General features: G+C 39.0%; 1 protein-coding gene and 1 long non-coding RNA gene across 5 annotated transcripts in view; one reads left to right on the top strand and one right to left on the bottom strand.

Moving 5' to 3' along the window:
- Window positions 1-19,762, bottom strand: part of LOC144209545 (cadherin-12-like) — an 80,185-nt gene that overhangs the window by 26,117 nt on the left and 34,306 nt on the right. Inside the window, exons 4-6 of one of the 4 annotated variants that reach the window (XM_077735924.1) lie at window positions 15,905-16,024; window positions 11,824-11,991; window positions 9,528-9,715 (exon numbers count right to left, since the gene is read on the bottom strand). In XM_077735924.1, coding sequence (XP_077592050.1) covers window positions 9,528-9,715; window positions 11,824-11,991; window positions 15,905-16,024 — 476 coding nt within the window. The other 3 variants (XM_077735928.1, XM_077735926.1, XM_077735925.1) reach the window with 3 other exon arrangements.
- LOC144209546 (uncharacterized) lies at window positions 14,226-17,964 on the top strand. Its single transcript, XR_013329165.1, has 3 exons — window positions 14,226-14,425; window positions 15,048-15,122; window positions 17,907-17,964. It is a non-coding gene; the product is annotated as an uncharacterized LOC144209546 (long non-coding RNA).

Raw genomic sequence — 19,762 nt, 5'->3', positions numbered from 1 at the left:
TCGGCCGAGTGAGCCCTGGGCGTCGGACTTCGCTCAATAAGCTCGTCATCGAGAGAGAAAAGATTACATGGCCCAAAGAGACCCCCCGCACTTTCCTCTCTAGCGCCATCAGCAACCGGCCAGGCTGGCTTTATTGTGTAGCCATCAATCACGTCGGTTTGTGTCCTCGCTTGCCTCCGTCACCCCCCCACGCCGGACCATTCTGAGTACTTGCCAGTGGCCCCGTTCTGTCCAGACCCAATTTGGACCGACTGTGACTGACTACAAATGCCGTTTTTAGGCCAGGAACACTTCAAGCTTGTTATTGTTACCAAATGTGGTAGAACTGACATAAAATGTGTTGGTTTTTTTTGGAGAAAATGAGATTTTTGGAGTGGTTTGCTATGAAAAGCTAAGCCAGCTACTATTTGCTAATTATATTATCCTCATAAAGAGGACAGAAAAAGGTAGAAGATAATTGAATTACAGTATTCTCAGTGAGCCTTATAATACAGTGCGCCTTATATATGGAAAAAACAGAAAACCAAAAACAAAAAAACATCACTGTCGGATATTAAAAAACCACAAACGCCTGAACTGAATACTCAATACTGTTAAATATGCAGATGCCATCTTATTTTACAACATCTTCCATCATATAGCTCCTCCCCCACTGCAAGATTTTATTCAAAAATATCAACAATGGCTGGCTCTAGAGGTGACTGTGTACTTCATACCTAGAAGTCAATAGCAATTACCATATTTTCACAACTATAAAGCGCACTTAAAATTCTTAATTTTCTCCAAAATAGACAGTGCGCCTTATAATACAGTGTGCCTTATATATGGAAAAATGTCATTCATTGAGGGTGCACCTTATAATGCGGTGCGCCTTATAGTTGTGAAAATACGGTACTTACTGTCAAAAGTTCCCTTGAGTAAGGCACTGCCCCTAGAGGACAGGCAGCACATTGCATGGTAGCAGCTACAAAGCACTTTGAGGGTAAAATCATGCAGCTAAAAGCGCTATACAAGTCCAAAAACCCGTAGACAGTCGAGGTCAAACATTGATTGGAAAAAAGTGGCGCCAATCTTAGCTCTCTATCATTTCTTTTCAAGGCAGTGGAGTGATTGACCGCTTCTTTCTAGTCTGGGGAATGATTTCCTCTCCAATCTGACCACTAATAACATTTATGAAGGAGGAAATGGAGCGCACGGTCACTGGCTGGCTTTAGTGAAATTAAGTCCTTAATTAATGGCAGGGAGGATGAAAAGGCTCCTCGCCTCAATACTGTCAATTGCTTTGACTGGAGAAGCTTAAACTCAGCTCATCCGGGATCAATAGCAGCCAGCACATATCCAGACGGCTTTTTCCACACCCACAGAATACTCACACACATCTGTACACACAAATGTACACTCGGAGGAAATGAAAATAACAGAACCGCTTCTTTAAGTCATTTTGTTTTCGGTTCATTTGCAGGATTTCGCTAGGTTTTCATCCGTTAACCAAATTCTGAGGAAAAATCCTGTACTTCTTTGTGCATTTTTTTGTCCATGTCAGATCGTTTACCCTTGTTTTCCCCCTCTAAGAAGATTGTTGACAACACAGTTCTATTTTTGTAGGTATTTTCAGCAGAGGAGGTAAAGTTACAGTAGCATCCGGAAATCTGAGATCAAACCTTGGACAGATGTAGGCAATTTTGTGACATTATCTGTGCATTAACCTCGTGGTTTTGCGCTTAAATGTTCGAAGACCATTCATGGTAACTTCCTTTATGGATTGTTTTTTGATTTGGTGTCATTTTGGTGTATTTATTTTTGTCTCTGAGGCCCAACCACGTCTCGTTACACTACCCTGTGTTAGCCTACAGATTTTCTACAGTCTTTGTGGCTCCATCTTCAACGTGACCTCGTTTTTGTCATGCCGAATACTTCCTTGCCTTAGTCTTGAGTTAAGACTACTTGAAAAACCTTCTCTTCTCTAAAGCCTAGCGGTCCGTATGGGGCTTGTGGGCCATAGTTTGCCCAAGTCTGGGCTAAGTACAAAAATGTACACTTCAGTAAATCTTAATTTGGCCTCATTCCGGTTGGTTTAGGCCTTGAAGACAGTCAGGTTTGGGTTTGGAAAACGACAGTGGCTTGGAGAATTGCCCTTAATTGTTTTTCTTCGAGGGTCCATAGGGGACAGAGGCCGTCTGTCCTTCCATTTGTCAACTGCTTATCTCGTTGCAGGCTAGTTTCTTGACAGAAAACCCTCCTGTTAGTTCAACAAGGCCTTCCCTGCAGCTATAAGACAACCCCCAATCCGCCAACATATCCAAAACATTTACAAAAAAAGGACCGCCCACTCCCAAAAAAAAAACGATAAATCGTGTGTTTTTCTTCACTGTTGTCCTACTTTGTTCCGGACTTGAGTCGGCTAAACATTAAGAGTATTTTACCATGCTACGTTTGATGGCTTTTTTGTACTTTTTCGTCTATTGAGTGAAAATTTGGGACGCCAAAAATGCTTTTAGACAAATGAAAGTGTTTTCTGTGTGGAGGGAAAAGATAGTCGACTTTGTTTGGGAAAATGCTTGGGATTAGCTTCATTTTATTGGAAGACGCAACCACTTCTAAGCTAGCTTTGTTAAATTGTGAGTGGCTTTTCAACGGGATTTTCATAAAAGAGGATCACCTTGCATTAAGAGATTGTCATAGGGCGGAGATTGCGGTTCATTTAACTCAAGATAGGTTTAATTACTAGGCGACCAGTCAGAGAATTTCCCAGGTGACCAGTTTTAAACTCGACGCTAAAATAACTACAAGTTAGCTCACGCTACAGGTTAGCTGACTTGTGTTTTGACATATGAGAGACATGTGAGGATCCCTGAAATAGAAAGCACATCAAGCCTGAGTCATAGCGTCTTTATTAGCATCACCATGGCAACACGTAGCGGCTTTACACCTTTAGGTAAAGATAAAACAATAAGATTCAGTGATGTGGATTGAACAAATATAACAAATCATTGATTAAGATAACCACTACTTGGACTTGAACTGTTATTTAAGGGTTTTTGTTCATGATATGCTTATAACTTTGAATGATTTACAGAAAAACATTCTGATTTTGTGGAATATTGTGGCTAGATAGCATCCTATGTTTATATGAGTAGGGGACGGACTGACCTACCCAAGGAAGGTATTGGATGACGTGTTTTTAGGCCAAAACGATGACGAACGAGAGCAGATAACTTTCATGTTGTTGACTGTGATGTTTTCAGCTTATAAAAGATGCCAAGGTTGGCTATAAAGCGGGTTTTTCCTCCTGTCTGGCATTTGGTTTAAACTCCAATACTCACATTTAGAGCTTACAATGCACTTTTTTCTTGGATGCAAGAGGAAATTAGTGTCCAGGGAAAACCCACGCAAGCCAATGTATGCGAACTTGACACAGCAAGGATGAAACCCACTCGGGATTGACCCCTCAATCTTAGAACTTGGCCACTGAGAAAAACCGGGACCCTAAAAATGAAGATTCAAGACAAGTCTAGTGAAAGAAAACACAAACAAATCTTTACTTATCTGAAAGTGAGACCTTACTGACTTGTATCACATTGTTCCAGTCCAGCTGCCATCGTGACCGGATGTTTGGTCGCTGGTCTTTTGGTCACCGGTCAAATGGTGACAGAGAATTTACTGTTGAAACCAGCTCTCAAAATTATATTCATGAGTTTAATATCTAAGAGAGAGAGAGTTTAATAACCAAGTACTGTTTAATATCAAAGTACTGTTGAAACCAGTTCTCAAAATTATATTTATGAGAGAGTTTAATATCTAAATATCTCCTGTTTTCAACAGTACTTAGATACTAAACAGTACTTAAATACTAAACAGTACTTAGATGTTAAACTCTCTCTTTTAGATATTAAACTCTCTCTCTTAGATATTAAACTCTGTCTCATGAATATAATTTTGAGAGCTGGTTTCAACAGTAAACTCTGTCATCATTTGACCGGCAACCAAAAGACCGGCGACCAAACGTCCAAGCACCATCTGCAATTGCCCAACCATACTACCTACTCTGCTAAAGAAATGTTCAAACTTGCCTACAACCATTCCGCATGAAACTCAGTTACTCAGTTCCTCTACACCCGTGTTATTCAAACATCTTCCCGCAGAGTGAGTGCGCACCAGGCAAATATTATATACCACACATGCCGTCTTCAAACAATACAGCCCCCCCTAACCCCCCTTTGGAGGCTGGCGGGAGCAGATTTGCACGACTTTGGGTTTTACCTCGTCTGTCGGGAGAAGGTAAATAAACAAACGGACAAACGCGAGACGTTTAATCGGGCGGGAAAGCCATTTTCGGCGAGTCGACCCGAGCCCCCTTGTTTGTCAGTACGTCCTTCCCCCGTACCGCGTGTCATCGGCCCTCACGGCTCTCCGGGAATTCTTTGTCGGATTTACCTATTGTCTCACGTAATCTTACGTTTAGCAGATGGGATGCGCCAGGTCCCTTCACGCCTTGTTTTTTTTTTTTCTTTCCTCGCCAGGCTGGGAAACAGATGATCATCCTTTGAACCCATTACTCAGCCTTGATCCTCTTATCGTAGCCAACCTTCCTCACTCTCTAATTTGGCTCGTGCCAAAACCCGGCTTGCTACAATGAAGCTCTCCTACTCGCAAGAGTGTGTTTTATGTGTGTGTGTGGAAAGTCAAACGGGGCCAGAGAAGGATTGGTCTCCAGGGGATATTGCGGCAATCCCGAATAAGACAATGGAGTGGGCGGGTCGGAACATAGCGAGGAGCTGGTGAAGGCTTTATCTAGGACTCGCTCTTGTCTTCATCACGACTCTTTTGCCTATTGTGTACTTTATTACTCAGCGGTCGACCGTCAATGACTCAAATGGAATGAATCTATTATTTACTGTTATAGTAGAGTCAGTCAATAGAAATTATATAGGGTTATTCATTCACTCAAGGTATTTAGATTTAACTAGTTTCTAGGTGGAACTGTGCTAAAGGGAATTTCGTACAATAAACAATAAACATCTTCTGTTATAAAGTTCCTCCTCCATTGCCAGATTTTGTACCGAAAAATACCAATACATAAACAAGGAGTTGGCTCTATAGGTGACTGTGTAGTTCCCTTCAAAAAGAGTACATTCACATAACTGGAAGTCAATAGCAGTTAGCATATGTCAAGTCTCGTTTCTGAAGCTCTCGGCCAATCATCTTAAAGCTTGTCAGACCAACAAATTTGCCATCATAATGCTGTCTAAAACCGTACTAGGTCTAAGTGTGTATTTCTTGTTGTATTTGTGTTATTGTTTTGTGTTATTGGTGTGTATTTATTATTGTTTACCTTCAAACTGCCCAAGGGAAATTATTCATATTCATATTTACATATATATGTTCATTTACATTAATATGAAAGAGTTCATTAATATATGCGGTGTCTTTATAAATAAATACAACTCGAAATACAATGATTACGCATTATTGATCCAAATACAAGGCACATTGGATAATAAGAGGAATTGCCTTATTTATGTTTTTTAATTAAAAAATCCGAGTGTTCAAAGTGCGGGTTTAAAATCAAAACAGTCCTGCAAGATTCTGTCTTTGCATATTTATTTTTTGTGGTAGTTAGTGCATCTACTTCCCTTTTATATCATTCATCCTCTCATTCGTTCACTTTGCGAACGTATAGCATACCCTCTTTTTTCAAAATGGCAGCCTCTCCACCAATTTTAAGCCACAGTTTAATTGAAGTGCATTAACATGTGAGTTTAGCATTGGCGCTACATGACTCGGACATTTTTAGTCCTGTCATTCCTGTTCAAAACCAACACCAGCAAATTGAAATTGGACTACCCAAAGGGGAATGTGTTGTGCACCAAGCGGAGGTTGGGGGGGGGGCTTGCCGTTGGAGGGCCGGCCGGGGATTGCGCGTGAGCACATTTACCCACGAGTGCCGGAACATCACACAGGTGCGAGTAGGAGGGAGAGCAGAAGCACTCGCGTGAAATGCTTTTGCAGTGGGAGGGCGCTTGCCAACGTGGGCGCCGGACGACCCACGCGTTGCTTACGTCTGAGGGGCTTTTCGCCGATGTGAGCTATTCCCAAATACTGACGGATTATTTGAGCAAACTCAACAATTCATGGCAAAATTATTTTCCAAAATAGTATAGTCGGGAATTTGAGGTAGTGGGGTACTCTGTGTGACCCTGTTGGTTTTCTATGGGTACTCCACTTTCTTCCCAAAATACTATGAAGACCCGAATAATAGTAGGCACTGGAATAATAGTAGGAAGTGGAAAATTCCAAATGAATTAATAATAGTAGGCATTGGAGTAATAGTAGGCAGTGGAAAAATCCAAAAATAATGAATATTAGTAGTAGTAGTAGTAGTACTATTATCCCGGTGCTTACTATTATTAATTCATTTGGAATTTTACACTCCCTACTATTATTCCAGTACCTACTATTATTCGGGTCTTCATAGTACTCCCAAAATATGGATTCTAGGCTGATTTATCATACAAAAGTGTCCTTGGTATGAGTGTATGTGTACATATTTGTTTTTTTAATTAATAATATTTTTTATCAGTGTGCCATACAATTGTCCAGCCACCAATTCGAGGTGTACCCCGCCTACTGCACCCTTGTGAGACCCTTGTGAAGATAAGTGCAATGGAAAATGACTGGATAGTGATTGTGTCACCTGACCAAGACTTACAAGACTGTTCCACCAAAATCAAGACTAGCAAAAACCAAATATCCCTGAAACTACATCCAGATTTTCAGGACTCAAGATCAAAATCGAGTCCCAGACAGAAACTACATCCTTTGACAACCTAATCCAAGACTAGACCAAAGACCATCAAGTGTGTGGAGACTCCTATCCTATTTATAATAGGGCTATTGTCCACTTTTTGTAGAACAAAATGGTGTCTCTAATCGTACATGGACCGTCCTCTCAACCCCGTTTCAAAAAAAGAAATAAGAAGACGCAGCAAAGCCTGCGGGAAGCAGCGAGTCTTTATTTGACTTGAGTGAATTTGGACATGATGGATGACATGCAAGTCCAAAGACACGCTGATGCTGACAAATTGGGGAATATCAGGCAATGAAAGATGTACACTAATGTATTTTATATGGCAACAAGGGGTCCGCAAATCACATTAATGAATACATTGCGTGAAGTGTAATAAGGTAAGTTCCTTCTTTTGTGTTTGGGTTCAGAATTCCAATCAAAACGGGCATATTTCCGAAGACTAGGGTCGCCAATCACGACTCTTGTCATTGGTTTTTGTTTTGCACGTTGGAGATATTGGTTTGTTTATTTTAAGGCTTGATTTTGAAGCATTATGCCTAGGGGAGTGTCCAACTAAGTTTGGTGCGCGGGCCAGATTTCTGCCCACAGACCAGTCAAAAAGTGAATTCACTGGTCGCCGTTGAAGTGAATTGGACAGCTATTATTGTCAGTGAGTTCACTACTTTTTTCCCATTACATTTTAGGGTACTTACAGGCCAATTTGGGTACATTTTGGACCATTTTCTCTTGGTTTTGAGGGACTTTCCAAGATGCTTCTTGTTCATTTGTCGGTTCCTGCTGGTTTTTGGTCATTTTCAGGTGACTCCTTGTTGCTTTTAAGGTACTTTAAGGTTCCTTTTGGAATCATTGGCTGCCATTTTGAGGGCAGGGGTCGAAAAAATGAAATAGAAATTGAGATAAATGCAGTAGTGTACGTAGTAAGGGGGTACAGATACAAAGTACTTACTTTTTTGAGTGTAACTACGTTTGTTTTTATGAGAATTAATGATTCAAATGAAACTTTAAGGAAGTTTTATTAAGGAAATGAGAATTGAGCAAATTGTACTCTCAATGGGAGGGAATTGTTAAGGTTATTATTGAGTAGATTGTACTCAACAGGAGGGAATTGTTCAGGTTATTATTTATCAATGTTATCCTACATTAGCTACCATACATGAATGTCTCAATAGTGCTTGACGTATCCTTTTGCCTGCTATGAACTTTCTGCGTCTACGACCTTTGGATACCTTTCACGTCTCCTTAGAGACTGGACAAGAGTTTGAGGCTGTCCAGAATCGGCGAAGTGGTTCCCACAAAAGTTAAAACAACGATAATTTACACCAAAAAGACTGAGACTGTTCGATGCAAAACAAATGCTCTGATTTTTGGAGACTTTGTACATACGCCCACTTATTCTTGAGAAATACAGCTGAAGGCACAGCAAGCTAGCGTTAGGAAAAAAAGAACAGACAAAGATAGAAAGAAGTCTGCTGCTATTTTGCTCTCAACAAAATAAGAGTATATCAAACATTTGTTCTTCAGTTTTTACAGAAAACTCAATTGGCAAACTTGATAAAAGTGAACCACGGACCGGATCAGACCTCTCACGGGCCACATCTGGCCCACACACTGTAGATTTGACAGCAACCGATGTAGGCTAAAGTTAATAAATCACATGTCTTATCAGGTTTTTGTAGATTCCGAGTGGCTGCTTCATTTCACTCCCTAATTTTAGTCCAGAACCGTAACGTCTCGCTTTGTTGGAATAAGAAACGAAAGACCTCCAAGGCTTCACCTCCACATAATTAATTGCTCTAATGTCGCTTCGGCGAAACGGCGTCGGAAATAAATTGCAACGCGGATCAAAGCAGGCCTCCGGGAGTCTCAATCGACGTGGGGCTCCTTCACCCTGGCCGGCCAGACGGCCGCGGGAGCCAGGTTCGAGTTTAGCCGACATGGGGAGAGTTTAATGAAAGTTCGGAGGTCGCGGAAGGCCACGGAAGGCCCTCGGCGGGGTGCCGTACTGCCCGCTGTTGCTATGTATTCGCCTGCAATGTCATGTATAATATATTAGTAATGTCTTCTGGGTTTCACCTCGTGGACTTGTTTTAAGGGCGGTTTTGTACCATGAAGGATCTATTTTTCGAGATACATATTTATATGTATATTTTGGTAGCAGAAAAATAAGTATGTTGGGTCAGGATGTGTGGGCTTTATTTAGGTTTTTTGGGCCTCGGGGTTGAGATTATTGACTGTTTTTTAATTAAAATTGCTTGTTTTGAATATTTGGTTGGGTTTTTTTCCCAATTATGGGTTTAGATAAGATTATTTAACATTACTGATGGAGTTCAACCAAAAAATATAGAACTTTGCCAAGTGAACAACCCAAATTTACCCAACAAAAGTACTTACAGGCTAATTTGGGTAAATTTTGGATCATTTTCTCCTGGTTTTGAGGGACTTTTCAAGATGCTTCTTGTTCGTTTTTTGGATCCTGCTGATTTTTAGGGATTTTCAGGTCATCTGTTTAGGTTTGGTGGTCCTTTGAGCTTGAGATTGACTGTTTTTTTTAATTAAAATTGCTTTTGTTTTGAATATTTGGCTGTTTTTTTCCCAATTAAGGGTTAAGATAAGATCATTTAATATTAATGGTGAAGTTAAACCAAAAAATATCAACTTTTGCAAAGTGAATAACCAAAATATACACAACAAAAGTCAAAATATCACCTTCTATACTTACCCGTTTCAGAATAATGACTCCATCTTGGTTATGTTCATTGGTAGCGATGTCAAACATAGCACCCCCGTCGCCTGGAACGATAGTGTACGCCACTTCAGCGTTTTTACCCACGTCCAAGTCGTGGGCTTTGATTCTGCCCACCGCCGATCCCACCGTCGACGACTCGGGAACGCGTAAGTGAAAGAAACCTGGAAAACAAACACAACCGGTAAGACATTCTCTCAAATCGTCTCGAAAAGCACATCCTCTTGTAATGCTAAGCTTGTCAAATAAGAACGTTTCAGAGGGCGGAATCTCCCAGGAAATTGATTTTAAAGCATCAGAACAAAAAAAAAATGGAATCCTGATTAAATATCACTCAGTCAGGCTTCTGTTGACAGGATTTTTTGGTTTAGTTTCGGGAAATAGCAGCTATAAAACGTATAAAAAGTCAATTTACAACACAGTGCTAGAAAGCAATGAGTCAACCTTGTCAGTGCCTGGTGCTAAACGCTAAATCTAAATATAGAAATGGACCAAAAAACACAGCCAGGCTTATTTACTGGAGCTTGTTGGGGCACTGGTGCGAAAACAAGTCGACCTTTCCATGCCATCGTGACAAACATTGCAATTATGAGTATTGATACGAGGGCAGAAAACACTGTAAATACCAGATTTTGCTCATTGGATATACTGGAAGTGTTCTGGAAATGCCCCAAAAATCCACTTGAAATGACCTCAGAATTGACAGTAAATTATCTCCCTGAGTTGCCCTAAAATGAATGGAAAGTGACCTGGAAATCTGCCAAAATCAAAGGAAATTGACCCAAAATAACAGTGAAAATACTTCTATAAATTGCCCTGAAACCAATAGAAAGTGACATGAAATGACTTACATGGTGAATTGGTCTAAAATCAAGTTAAAGTGACCTGGAATTGGCAAAAAAACTGGTGAAAGTCATCCAAAAATCAAGGAAAAGTGGCCCTAAATGCACCAAAATCAACAGTCAATGACCGACAGGAGTTTACTGACCATTGCAATTGCTGTGGAAATGTCTTTTTCTACACGACTGGTATTTAAAAAGACATTATGGGATGTCATTGTCCTTGTGAAAGTGGCAGCTGTTAAAAATGTCACTCAAAATGGATCCCCAATCTATTGCCGTCTTTCGATTCTAAGTCCTTTGTAATGAAGGATTTCCAATGTAAAAATAGTAAAGGCAAAGGCGACCTGACGGTGAAAACCGACTGACGTTTTGACGGAGCGTCTTTGAACTCTCAAAGACGGAACCATCACTCAAAGAGAGGCTTGCGTCAGCGTGACGAGTGACGAAAGAGTTCTCCGTTACTTGGCAATTTACATCGTGGGAGTCAAAATGACATCATTACAACAAGCGTACAGACGTTTAGAAGTTGAAATTGTTCATAAGTTGAAAGTGTTCATAAGTTGAAATTGTTCACAAGTTGAAATTGTTCAGGAGTTGAAATTGTTCAGGAGTTGAAATTGTTCAGGAGTTGAAATTGTTCAGGAGTTGAAATTGTTCAGGAGTTGAAATTGTTCAGGAGTTGAAATTGTTCACGAGTTGAAGTTGTTCACGAGTTGAAGTTGTTCACGAGTTGAAGTTGTTCACGAGTTGAAGTTGTTCACGAGTTTAAATTGTTCACAAGTTGAAATTGTTCACAAGTTGAAATTGTTGATAAGTTGAAATTGTTGATACGTTGAAATTGTTGATAGGTTCAAATTGTTCATAGCTTGAAATTGTTCATAAGTTGAAATTGTTCACAAGTTGAAATTGTTCACAAGTTGAAGTTGTTCATAAGTTGAAGTTGTTTATAAGTTGAAATTGTTCATGAGTTGAAATTGTTCACGAGTTGAAGTTGTTCACGAGTTGAAATTGTTCACGAGTTGAAATTGTTCACGAGTTAAAATTGTTCATAAGTTGAAATTGTTCACGAGTTGGAATTGTTCACGTGTTGAAATTGTTCACGAGTTGAAATTGTTCACGAGTTGAAATTGTTCATGAGTTAAAATTGTTCACAAGTTGAAATTGTTCACAAGTTGAAACTGTTCACAAGTTGAAATTGTTCACGAGTTGAAATTGTTCCCAAGTTGAAATTGTTCAAATTGAAGTTGATTCAGTGCTATATTTTGTATAATAATTTATGTTTAAGTATATGGAAGGTTTATATAAGTGCATTTGTATGTTTAAGGCTTGCTTTGGTTTGTACTTAAATAACATTCAATAAAATGGAGAGAATACATAGAGTACTGTATGTATACATACATTAGAAAGAGAAACATAAACAAGACACCCACTTTTAGAGAACCGAGGTGGGTTGTCATTGACGTCGCTGAGGGTGATGTTGACAGTTGTGGTCCCGGCAAGTCCCCCCAATTGTCCCCCCATGTCCTTGGCCTGGATTAGCACCTGGTACTGCTCCTTCACCTCTCGGTCCATGTTGGGCAAGGCCGTCTTGATCACCCCTGCGGCAAAACACAAATGTCAGAGAAGGACGGATTGACATTTAAAGGAACAGAACGCCAAGATGGAAAAAAAAAAAACCTGCCGACGCCGAGTGCATATTTTTATCTCGGGACGTGTCTCCGCCTGAGAAAACGGGAACGGAGGTGGCTTTGAAGATCACACGAGCTTTACGGGTCTGAAAACGAAGCGACGTTCCGCTGAAAGTTTGCCTTCAAAATCTCCAGGCGTTACATTTGATGGCGTAACCCGGAATCTGTATTTTCTTTCAAAATTTGACTCGATTCGGAAAGATTATTTCCCTACGTTGACTGTTAGTCGCTGGATTTTTTTGCCGCCGCGAGTGTTTGCGCAGACGTCCAACCGGGAAAACATTTACCCTCGCGGCGCCATGTGTGTTTGCGGTTGTCATCGTTTGGCCAAACTATCACAGTTGGCGGTACAAACAACGATAGCTTCCACCTGTGTGGCGTTTTTTGATATTTATGAAGATATTTTCATGCCCTGGAGAACAATTTGTGACTTTTTAACGCATTGACGGACTAGAAATGCTCTGAAAATGAATTTTTGGAACATTAACTACGTGGTAGGATTAGCATATTTGCTAGCAGATGTCCAATCTAAGTTAACTAGAGGAATTGGCAGCAATAGAATAAGGGTAATTATTTTTTGGATGATTTGATGACTTTGATTGATTATTCTGTTGGTCAATTTTGAGACTAGATTTGGGATGAATAGAATAATTCGGTACTCGGACGTTTGGTCACCGGTCTTTTGGTCCCTTTTGGTCACCAGTCTTTTGATCGCTGGTCTTTTGGTCCCCGGTATTTTGGTCACCAGTCTTTTGGTCACCAGTCTTTTGGTCACCAGTCTTTTAGTCACCAGTCTTTTAGTCACCAGTCTTTTAGTCACCAGTCTTTTGGTCACCGGCCTTTTGGTCCCTTTTGGTCCCCGGTCTTTTGGTCCCCGGTATTTTGGTCACCAGTCTTTTGGTCACCAGTCTTTTGGTCACCAGTCTTTTGGTCACCAGTCTTTTGGTCACCAGTCTTTTGGTCACCAGTCTTTTGGTCACCAGTCTTTTGGTCACCAGTCTTTTGGTCACCAGTCTTTTGGTCACCAGTCTTTTGGTCACCAGTCTTTTGGTCACCAGTCTTTTGGTCACCAGTCTTTTGGTCACCAGTCTTTTGGTCACCAGTCTTTTGGTCACCAGTCTTTTGGTCCCTTTTGGTCGCCGGTCTTTTGGTCCCCGGTATTTTGGTCACCAGTCTTTTGCAATAAATTGATCTGTTTCTCCATGAATCTATGTATTCTAAATTGGTGCTTTTGACTTGGAAACCTGAAAATGGCTTTGAATAGTTTACAAACTTCATAATTTCGGATAGAACGGAAAAAAAATTCAATTCAGACGCCAGTCCACAAGCTTTTACCGTCGTTCCGCTGCATTGACTCCAACAGAGCACGGGCATAAACAAGCGACTAAATAACAGCGGTAATGTTTCGCCATAATTGTGTTTGGTCATTTTCAAGCGGCGACCGTAAACAATCGTTTGCCAGGCAGCGAAGAATCGCCAGAGCGATGAAACGTTGAATGGAAACATCTGGATGATGCCAACTAACCCAAACATCAATTTGTTCTTTCCGTCAAAAGTTAGTGCCAAAACAACCGATCTTTCCATTGACCAATCATTTGTCTTTCTATCAAAATTTGGCTTTCTATCTTAATTTCTGTTCCAAATTACTAAAAAAAAGACCCAAATTAGGAAATCCTTTTCATTTTTTGGTGTTTTTTCACATCTTTCATTTACAATTTATACATTTTTATCATTTTAAAGGGTTAAAATTGATTAATATCGGTTAGATTTAACTTTTTGTTTTTAGATGGTGGAAATAATTCGAGAATTTACATATAATGTTCTACTTACGAAAAATCCAAGTTACAAAACCAGATCTAGAGGCAAATCATTTCGTAAGTAGAAGTACTACTGGAATACTTTTATCTGGGGGGAAATGTAGTTATTATCCTTCCCAAAAACGTAAAAACAATAATTGGTTACATTAATAAAAAAATCTGGATGTATGGCATCATCCTTCGAAAATAAACCAGCAAACAAACGTACTCCCTTAACGTAAGATCACATCAGATGGCATTTAACGAGTTATCTTGCTTATAAATCCTTAAAATTAGATAATATTACGGTCATCGAATAGTAAGTATTACCTATAGATCATCGTTCGCGGAATAAGGAGCGAATACAACTCGGGAAAACAACAAATACACATCCTACCAAATATGCGCCAAGATAACTTCCATACGACCCGAAACCGGGAGCAGAATTATAGTAGGCACGACGCGAGTGAGTGCGAAAGAGATCACGCATGACCTATAACTATCTTGGCCCAATTAAATAACCCTAAGTTCTCGGCGACTACTGAAAGGTAATTAGCGTTCGTTTTCGTCTCTTAACTCTAAAATCAAGAATAATGGTCGAAAAACGAATAAACAGTGAGAAAATGTTAGTAAACTATGCAGTTCAAGCGACGCTGGATCGAACGATGTCGTTTTTAACTACCGATTTTCACGAAATTGTCACAAACCTGATCTCTGAAAGTGTTGCGTCAATGGGTGCTGTATTATGATGATCGCAGCTTTTTCCCTTCCAAAAGACGATCAAACTATTGTTTTTAATTTGAATTTAATTCAAATAAACAATCAGACAAAAGGTAGGATTAGGATAAACAGCAGAAACTCACGATCTGTCTTGCCTAACTTTGTTTACTCTTTATATTTTGTCGATTTCAGTGTCCTGCGTTTAAATATATTAAATACGTTTTAAACTGTAATATTTGGACAGGAAAAAAGGCAATATGATGAAAAAAGTTGCAATATGACGGTTGATGATGATGATTTGATATCATTTAAAAACTAAGACTAACTTTATATTGTTAATATAGGCGACAGAGATCTAATAAATGTACACATTTTAAACTATCATTGTTGTTGGATCCATTTCTTAGAAAACATGCATTAACAATTTTTCTCATTTCCCAAAAATTCTAGGAAAAGAACAAAAATGCTGGCTGCTACAGCAATGAAACTTAAGGGATGAAAAAGTACTCGGTTGCATCCCTTTGGGTAAGTAAATCTTTACACAATATGCTTTAAAATAATATTCTAATAGAAGTCATAAAAATGTGAAAATACATGCTGAAATTTATCATCCCATACTACTACTACCACTCCTACCACTACTACTACTAGTACCACTACCACTCCTACCACTACTACTACTAGTACCACTACCACTGCTACCACTACTACTACTAGTACCACTACCACTGCTACCACTACTACTACTAGTACCACTACCACTGCTACCACTACTACAACTACCACCACTACTACTACAACTACCACCAGTACTACTACAACTACCACCACTACTACTACAACTACCACCACAACTACCACCACTACTACCACTACCACTACTACTACCACTACCCCTACTACTACTACTACTACTACCACCAAAACCACTACTACCACCACTACTACTACCAACACCACTCCACCACTACTACTACCAATACTACTACTAGCACTACTACTACTTCCAATACTACTACTACTACCACCACTACCAATACTACTACTACCACCACTACCAATACTACTACTACCACTACCAATACTACTACCACCACTACTACTACTACCAGTCCCATTACCACCACTACTATTGCCATGACCATTACTGCTCCCACTAAAACTACCACTACTACTAATTCTACTACTTCTACTATCACTACCCCTACCCACCACCACTACTGTTTTTTATAATCTAGTGCACCTTATATATGCCACAAATTGAACAAACAAATGAACTACTCCAGCAAATAACTCGGGGTGGGTACCAGTTTTCGGGTCCACCGAGAAGTAGGGCTGTCCGTGCAAGATGCTGTACACCACCCTGGCGCTGTTCCCGTACGTTGGGTCGTCCGCGTCCGTGGCCGTCACTTGCGTCACGTACGTTCCTGTGTGGAGAAAAAGAATATTAATATGCAAATGCGTAAAAAAAAAAACACAAACGGCCGATAAAGAAACGCTAACATATGGGAAAATCACAGTGTTATTTTCTCTCCATGTTTGCCAATGCTGTTAACATGGCACCCTTCCAAGTAGTGTAATTACATGTTGGATCCACCTTGCTTAACAATTATTTACCATGGATTTTCAATTATGAAACAAACATGCTTTTAATCGTTTCATCACGGTAAACATATGGACGCTCTGGAATGACTAGTGCGCTTACATATTGGAAAAAATTACCATTCAAAGACAAGATATCAAATCAAGCAGTAGGACGAAAACACCCACACAATTGGACATCTATTTTCGTTAACAATTGACCCTAAACTGTATTTTAGAGATTTATTTTATATCTACTAGCGTTCATATGCTAATTTTGTAACATCTAGCACAGGAAACAAGATTTACACATTAAGTTGAAGATGATTAGCGGCTAACAAAGCCGTCGTCGTGTGCGGCCGAGCAGAGGACAACCGGCGTCCTGGGCGGCTCTTGTGTTTGCACGTCTTTAAATAGAACATGTCTGCCCGAGGCCAAGAACACGAACGATCCCAAGCCAGGTGAGAGACCGGGAATAAAAGCTAGCATCAGTCCGTACGCCCTATGCTAAAAATAAGATTACTTCAAAGTCAAAAATACATACAAACCCTAATATAAGACTAACCTGAATATAAGACAAGTTTTTTTTTGCATTGAAACAAGATGGTCGGCTTACTTAGGACATTTTTACCCAGAAGTTATTCCCTTTATTAATGTGATTGTAGATATTTTTAGATATTAAGATGTGATAGACAGTTTTTTTGGATGATTTCAATGAGGCAAAATAACAGGCTTTTCTCTACAATATATTGTTATACTTTTTTCAGATGTACTGTAATTATTTTTTGTATGAAAAATTAATTTGGTGTCCAAAAAGTATTTTTTCAAACTGGACTAATGAAAAAGGGGGTCGTCTTATAATCAGGGTCGTCTTATATTCGGGCTAATACAGTATACAGTCATACTTTTACTTATAAATGCACATTTTTATATGCTTTATTAGTTTTAATACATTAATAAATAATTTCCTTGTAATTTTCTCTCATTTTTCTGTGTTTCCTCACATTTTTCATACCAAATTGGGACAATTTGACCAATTTTAAAGGCTTTTTTCAGTAGTTATGTGAAAACAATTAAACGAATAAGAGAATTGACATATACAGTACACTTCTACTTACAAAATGTTCAAGTTACTTAAAAAAGTTAGGGTAGAATACGTAAAGGAATCGTCACATATCATTTTCACATTAAACTGGTAGAAATAAATTGATCTGCTAGCAACAACATACGGTTAAAAAAAAAATAGCTGAAGCAAAAAAACAAGTGCTACGCCAGGTGGGCGTCTTCCTCTCATTTAAACGTCATTCCGAGAGACTTAGACGACTATTAGATTGGACGCGGCGGTCCACTCTGACACGCTGCCCACGCCGCTGACAGACCAGCCTAATAGCAGAGCGTGACACGCCGTTGCCGTGGCAACCGCAAGCCGCAATAAGCGCCGACACCTTTTAACGTCAGAGTGACACGTTGAGTTGTCTTGGTGTTTTTTTTGTGTAATGGCTACGTATGACAGTCATTTTGAAGGAAATGGTGGTATTTGCATTGTGATTAATTGATGTTTTGAATGTTCGTATTGCTCCTGATTGGTCGGTTTTGTACTATCATTAAAAACCATGATAAGGAATTTAAATGTTTTGCTAATGGAGCCGTTTTTCAAGTTTTTTGATGAATAAATTTGCACTAATTTACAGATTTTTAACCCATTTTCTACTTCTTGTTTCATTTCAGAATTGAGGCTTGGATTTTTTCTTGAAATTTGACATCCAGCAAATTTTTGTGTTGATTGGTGAGTATATTTTGGGGGAATTTAGTGGCGTTCATTTTTTGTTACTTTACAAAAATGTGTAGAGAAATTATTACATTCAATCAATCATTCAAAAAATGTAGAAACATGAACAGAAAATTTTAAAAATGAGTTTTTTGCAGGATCATCAAAAGAACACACCTTAAATTCAACAAAAAGTGTACTTTACCTTTTAAAATCTCCAAAAATTAGGGATTGTAAGGACAGTTTTTGAAATTTTAGTTTGTGTACTTATACTGTTAATATATAGTTTTTTTGCTATATCTGACAAATGAATGCCTAAAAATGAAACCTAAAAAAACCCCAAAAATCACATTTTCCCAAGCACCCAATTGAGAGATAATCAGTAAATTACTGGTTATGGTTTATTGTTCGTATCCAGCCGAGCGCAATTTTTAATGCCTCGTGTAAATAAGTCTATTATCATCTAAAATTGTGTCGATAACAAGATGGGGGAAATCCATCAGACGTGTTTGCGAGATCATCGGTTTCAGTTAATTAGCGTTCCGTCAATCATCTTATTAACCAGAGAGCTGTTGCCGTGGCGACGCCGGGCGGAAAACACTTGGCTGTCGTTCTGTAGAGAGGATGGATGCTATTTTTTTGTGTGCTCTCAAATGAACAGCTTCTATTCGCTAATTCTTTTATCCTCACAAGTGGATGGGAGAAGGTGAAAACTTGACTCCGAGACGATAAAATGGACAAAATCGAGTAAATTAGAAAATAAGGACCAATCACAGGACTTCAAATTAAATCTCTACGGTCAGTAACAGCTAAAACAAAAGTTTTTCTTGTTGCAGTCTCGTTTTTTTGCGAGTACCGTATTTATTCGAGTAAAACACGCAAAAATTTGTCCCAAAAAAAAACAGAATCAAAGTGTGTGTTATACACGAATCCCAGAGAATAACACTAAAGTCTGACAGCAATATATTTATTTTATAAATTGACATATTTATTTTGTACATTTTTAGGACTAAGGTCAGTAAATTATATATATTTTTCTAATAACTCCAGAATTAATAAAAACATTTTAAACTTGCATAAAATGTTAAATACACAATCCAAAATTGCCTGTTTTGCTTTCTGTTCTCAAGTCTAACAGCGATAGATTTATTTTCTACAATAATATAATTATTTTATACATTTTTAGTACAAAGCTCAGAAAATGATTATTTTTCCAATAACTACCAATAATATTTTCAAACTTGCGGCATGCATTTAGTCCAAATTGCTTGTTTATATTTTTCAGTTCTAAAGTCCACCATATTTACAAGTTCCTCCCTCAATTCACTTGGTGACATTTGTCGACAAAATGTTCTTTTCCAGTCTGCTAAAAAAACTACAGCATCAATGTGTATAGCGACACGTAATATTTTCCACAAAAGCCTTGAGGGTGAAAAACCAAGGCAGCCAGATTTCACTTGTTGTCTACAACATTAACTTCAGTATCTTTCAAAAATACTCATCATGTGTCATGTTGCCGGGTTACAAAACTCCATTCAACACATCAAAACAAAACAAAAAACCTGAAGGAAAGTTCACGCTAGAGATTAAGCCAATGACGAATGAGCGTAATTAGCGCTACACCGGGGGTACAGCTTTGTGTCGCGTATGAGCTATAAATGTAGCAATTTTTGTTGATAGCTTTCATAATGAAAGCACAGATTGTTTTTTTGTTCCGCAACAGTCAGCTCTCTTTGTTTAGCTCGTCATTTTTCAGCACCACTGAGTTTCCAGGAATTTGAATGGTCCTGCAAGGCCATCCGGGCCCCCAGAGGGC

The sequence above is a fragment of the Stigmatopora nigra genome, chromosome 16 (assembly GCF_051989575.1).
Source record: "Stigmatopora nigra isolate UIUO_SnigA chromosome 16, RoL_Snig_1.1, whole genome shotgun sequence".
NCBI classification, from domain to species: domain Eukaryota; kingdom Metazoa; phylum Chordata; class Actinopteri; order Syngnathiformes; family Syngnathidae; genus Stigmatopora; species Stigmatopora nigra.
This window is presented reverse-complemented; position numbering and strand designations above follow the sequence as displayed.